This window comes from Oratosquilla oratoria, chromosome 4 (assembly GCF_046742065.1).
Source record: "Oratosquilla oratoria isolate Oo_2021 chromosome 4, ASM4674206v1, whole genome shotgun sequence".
NCBI classification, from domain to species: Eukaryota; Metazoa; Arthropoda; class Malacostraca; order Stomatopoda; family Squillidae; genus Oratosquilla; species Oratosquilla oratoria.
In genome coordinates this window covers 51,257,697-51,262,696 of record NC_134780.1, presented here as the reverse complement: position 1 = coordinate 51,262,696, position 5,000 = coordinate 51,257,697, and the positions used below count along the sequence as shown (strand labels likewise).

The 5,000-nt window shown below is 37.8% G+C and overlaps 2 protein-coding genes across 2 annotated transcripts in view; both read right to left on the bottom strand.

The window, feature by feature from the left end:
- The window catches only part of LOC143024855 (uncharacterized), a 521,455-nt gene that overhangs the window by 467,920 nt on the left and 48,535 nt on the right, over nt 1-5,000 (bottom strand). The window lies entirely within an intron of this gene.
- LOC143024471 (uncharacterized) lies at nt 388-846 on the bottom strand. Its single transcript, XM_076183280.1, has one exon. The coding sequence runs from the start codon at nt 844-846 to the stop codon at nt 388-390; it is 459 nt and encodes a 152-aa protein (XP_076039395.1).

Sequence of the window (5,000 nt, the reverse complement as noted above, 5' to 3'; positions counted from 1 at the left end):
TGTGTGTGTGTGTGTGTGTGTGTGTGTGTGTGTGTGTGTGTGTGTGTGTTTCTGTGTGTGTGTGTGATGGTATACGTGTGTTTCTATGTTATTAGCAAGGGAGAGTCAGTGTGAGAAATCTAAAAAAATCTAATACTTATATCTTATAATCTAATACTTATCTACAGCGGGTTCAGTTCCTTGCTGGAATCAAAAGAAGACACACACACACACACAATTTTTGTTTTTGTTTTTCTTCTTTCTTTTTTTAAGGACCATCAGGTTGGGTCCACTCATGAAGATAATTTCACAGTTCATTTCAACAGGGCATTGTCATTAATATAAATGAGTCTCAGTGTGTGTTGTTTAGTGAATTGATAAGAGATAATGATTCAGAATGAAGTTCATTCACTCCTGGCGGTGTTTCTGCCAACCTGAGAGCCGTTTTTGGGGATCTGGCTCCAGTAGAATGTCCACAATAGTTCTGCATGATTCGCTCAGCCAGCACCATGGTAAGAGCGTATTGAGTTCCTCGTCTTTATCGAGCCACATTTTGTAGATGTTGTCCTCGGGTGCGGCTTGTTCCCACGGTCTGCCTTTGGTCGTGAGGTTAAAGAAGATGACACCGCACGACCACAAGTCAACGGGCGGTCCGTCGTAAGTGGGACTCGTGATGACTTCAGGGGCCATGAAGGCCCGTGATCCGACGGTACCTGTGAGTTGAATCTCTTCGCCGTTGACGACGAAGACGTCGGCGAAGCCCAGGTCCGCAATCTTCAAGACTTTGTCTTCGGTGAGAAGGAGGTTTTCGGGTTTCAAATCCCGATGAGCCACTCCTCGGGAGTGAAGACAGGCGACTCCTTCCATTAACTATGAAAAATAACTAAGAGCTTCCTTGCCCTTCATTCGGTCGATGTTGCCTTTGACATCGCCACCTGAACAGTATTCCATAAAAAGGATCAATCTGTCATCAAGTCTTTGCCAACAGTGGAGGCTGATAATGTTTCTGTGCTTCAACTGAAAGTGAATTACTGCTTCACTCATGAAGCTTTCGTCGTTGGGCTTTATGACGACTTCTTTTTTGGCAACAAGTTCGTTATTAGTTTCATTTTTCATCAGATAAACTTTGCCAAAGGCTCCAGCACCGAGAACTTTAACGGTGCTCCAATTTTGATCGTCTTTGAATGCCTCGGCTTGTTTCTTATTTGCCTTAAGAATTCTCTTCCGAGGAGTCTTTTCGATGATGCTGGGTGAAGAATCTTTGTCTCCTTGACCCTTTTCGGAAGTCTTGCCGCTCTGGCAGCTGAAGACAAAACAAAGTCGAGTGAAAAGCTTCAAAAATGTCTTCTTTTGAGACTTTCTGCCCTTTGGACGCTCCTTTTCAGCTTCGTTTGAAGATCCTTTTTGATCCTTGGATTTCTTGCAGCGCTTGAAGAACATCTCGATGTATCCAACAAATATAAGAGTACACTTATCCAAAATTATTTGTTTAAAACAACATTCTGTGACATCCGAGATACGATTTTTAGCCCTGCGGTCTCAGTCTAACACATCATGAAAGCAAAGGTCGTGGGTTTTGGTCCAAAGAAAACCTTTGAAGTGTGCAACTATGTTTCAGTTATTCCTAGAGATGGAGCTAGTCCTTTCCGTTGACAAGTTCATTCTTTGGAAAAACGTAGAGCTGATTTAACGAATTTTCTTTATATCATTCGATAAAATTATTATATCTAGATAAAAATGGAAGACAACATTAAAAAACTAATATGATCTCACTTTTCTCTAGTATTTCATCATAATGATAAATATTAGTATATTTGATTATGTGTGTGTGCGTGCTTGCGTTTACTTATGTGTGCTTTAAGGGAACTACTGAACGTGTGTGTGTTTGTGTGTGTGTGTGTGTGTGTGTGTGTGTGTGTGTGTGTGTGTGTGTGTGTGTGTGTGTTTGTGATGGTATATGTGTTTCTCTATGCGTTCGCATATTCAGATGCATTTAGGAGCATATGTACACAACGATAGTTATTGATTGTGGTAAAAGTAAATACTCATTTCTACTCTTAGAAGTATATTAAGGAATTTTCGGCTTACCTTTTCTGAGTACCTTACATGCATAAAAACAGAAATATAGAGGATGAAAGAGGGAGAGATAGGGAGAGAGAGAGAGAGAGAGAGAGAAATAGATAGATAGAGAGAGAGGGAGATAGGGAGTGTGAGAGAAAGGGAGAGCGAGGGCGAAAAAGAGTAGTGAGATGCAAATACATATATTCATATACATACATACATACATACATACATACATACATACATACATACATACATACATACATACATACATACATACATACATACATACATACATACATACGTACATATATACATACATACATACATACATACATACATACATACATACATACATACATACATACATACATACATACATACATATATACATACATACATACATACATATATACATATATACATACATACATACATACCTACCTACCTACCTGCCTACCTACCTATCTACCTACCTACATACATACATACATACATACATACATACATACATACATACATACATACATACATACATACATACATATATGTATATATGCATAGATACATATATATACATAATGTATACACAAATAACCTAGGTGCGTACATACATACACATAAGAAGACAATCCCATGCATATATACATACATATACATAAATGTATACATATATGCATACTTAGGTACATACCTTCATGCGTACATACATACACATAATAAAACAAACCCATGTGTTTCTTCATGATCAGCAAACATATTCATTACTTGGAAACTCAAAGTTCAATATATCACTCAATAATTTAGTACGACAAGAAAACTGTTTAAACTACAATATCTTATTGTGCAGTCGATATATTTAGATTGAAAATCCTTTGCCTTGAGGGTAGAGTAAAGATAAAATGAAATAAAGATAAACACCAATTGAGGACAGAGTTTATATTAGTACTACGTGTCGCCTGTTACAGCGTCATCAAGTACATAGTCGTGATACACATAACTGATATTATTAATCAGAAAGATCCGGGGGAACTGGGGAAGGTCATTGGAGCCTAGGAAATGTTAAGGAGAAGGGGTACTTGTCTGTGTTGAGGACATTTGACCACTGTCGATGAACAGAAAGGGGAGAAAGGATGGTGAGGAGGCATTTGTCCACTGATGATGGCCAAAGTCATGAGAGGAAAAATATTTGGAGGGCAAGTAGGGATATCTTAAAAAAAAAAAAAAAAAAAAAAAAAAAAAAAAAAAAAAAAAAAAAAAAAAAAAAAAAAAAAAAAAAAAAAAAAAAAAAAAAAACTCTGCATGCTTCTATTTTGTTCAATCACGTTGGATCCTTGGATTATGGCGGCTTCCAAACATTTTCTTCGGATCTTATCGGGTTTGTGTACCAGTTAGCTCTGCCCTTTCCCAGTCCATCAGGTGGTTGTTAATGTTCCTGTGTACAACATACGCGCTGGTGGTGACACCATGGGGGACATCGTATCGATGTCCTCGGATCCGGATTTTCAGTTCGCGTGATGTTTCCCCAGTATAAGACTTCTTATATCTCGACCACGGAATCCGATAGACGCCGGCTTTGTTGTCAGGTTTCTCGATGTGTATTCTCATGCTCGTGATGTCTTTTATTGTCCTAATGGTCTGGAACTTCTGAATTGCTGCCTTTTAGAATTCGAACAAGGTTGGTGACGTCGCTAGTTGGTAAAAGAAATTGCTTGGCTGTTCTGTTTTCTTGTCTACGGTCTTACAGGAGTTTAGTTGCCTTTTTCCTGCACTGATATATGAGAAAAACTGGGAACTTTAATGTCCAAAATGCCTCCTTGGTATAGCAGCACTTTTAATGTATTCTTCACTGTATATCCTTAGTTCCATAAGGAAGAAACTTATCTCTACTCCCTTCTTTCCCTTGATGTCATGGTGGGAATAGAAAGTAATTGTTATTGGTGGGTTTCACGTAGATCTAAATTTCAGCTAGTTGCCATGTTTTGTTATATGTGTGTCTAAGAAAAGAAGGGAAATTTAATTTAACTCTTCTAAGGAAAACTGATCTGTGGGCTCTACCTCGTTCAGTGCAGCTTAGAATCTATGAAGATTAAGTGACGTAGCGCAGCCAAGTCATGTGTTCTGGAACAATGTCAGCAAAGGGTCTTGCTTCTTAAAGCCTCCATAAACGTATTGGCCAGGACTACGCTTAGTGGAGACCCCATGGCCACGCCGAATTTTTGGTGGAAACAGCGGTCCGAGCATATAGTGATAAATAGAGATATATTGATGCAATATATTCAGATCGTGCATCTATTGCCTTAAGGGTATAATAAATATAAAAAAAACATGTTTTTCACTCCGAGCAAATAGCAATATATAGTAATATATTACTGCACTATTCATCGCATTCTTAAGGAAATATTGGAGAAGCGTAGCGGCCAGGATGTTTTGGATATAGCTGAAGAAATAAAAGTAAAACATTGAACACGAAATGTTGCAGATTAAGATCAATTGAGATTTAATTACTTAATAAATAAAACTCAAAAGACAGCATACAGTTAATGGTGAGGTGGATTACTTGTATAACATAACTAGTGACTGTAAATGAATATCTATTGGATGATCATGTACACTAACGTGACCATCACCATCATCATCATCGTCGTCATCGTCGTCATTGTCGTTGTCATCATCATCATCATTATCATCATCATCATCATCATCATCATCATCATCATCATCATCATCATCATCATCATCATCATCATCATCATCATCATCATCATCATCATCATCATCATCATCATCATCATCATCATCATCATCATCATCATCATCATCATCAACATTATTCCGATCAAATGACTTTCGTGTTTTTACATAAAGACACACTGAGTAACCTGAACCTGAGGCATTAATAGTTCCTAACATTAACTTGACTTAAATAAAATGGTGAGACTCAAAGCAGCCTCTTTTGA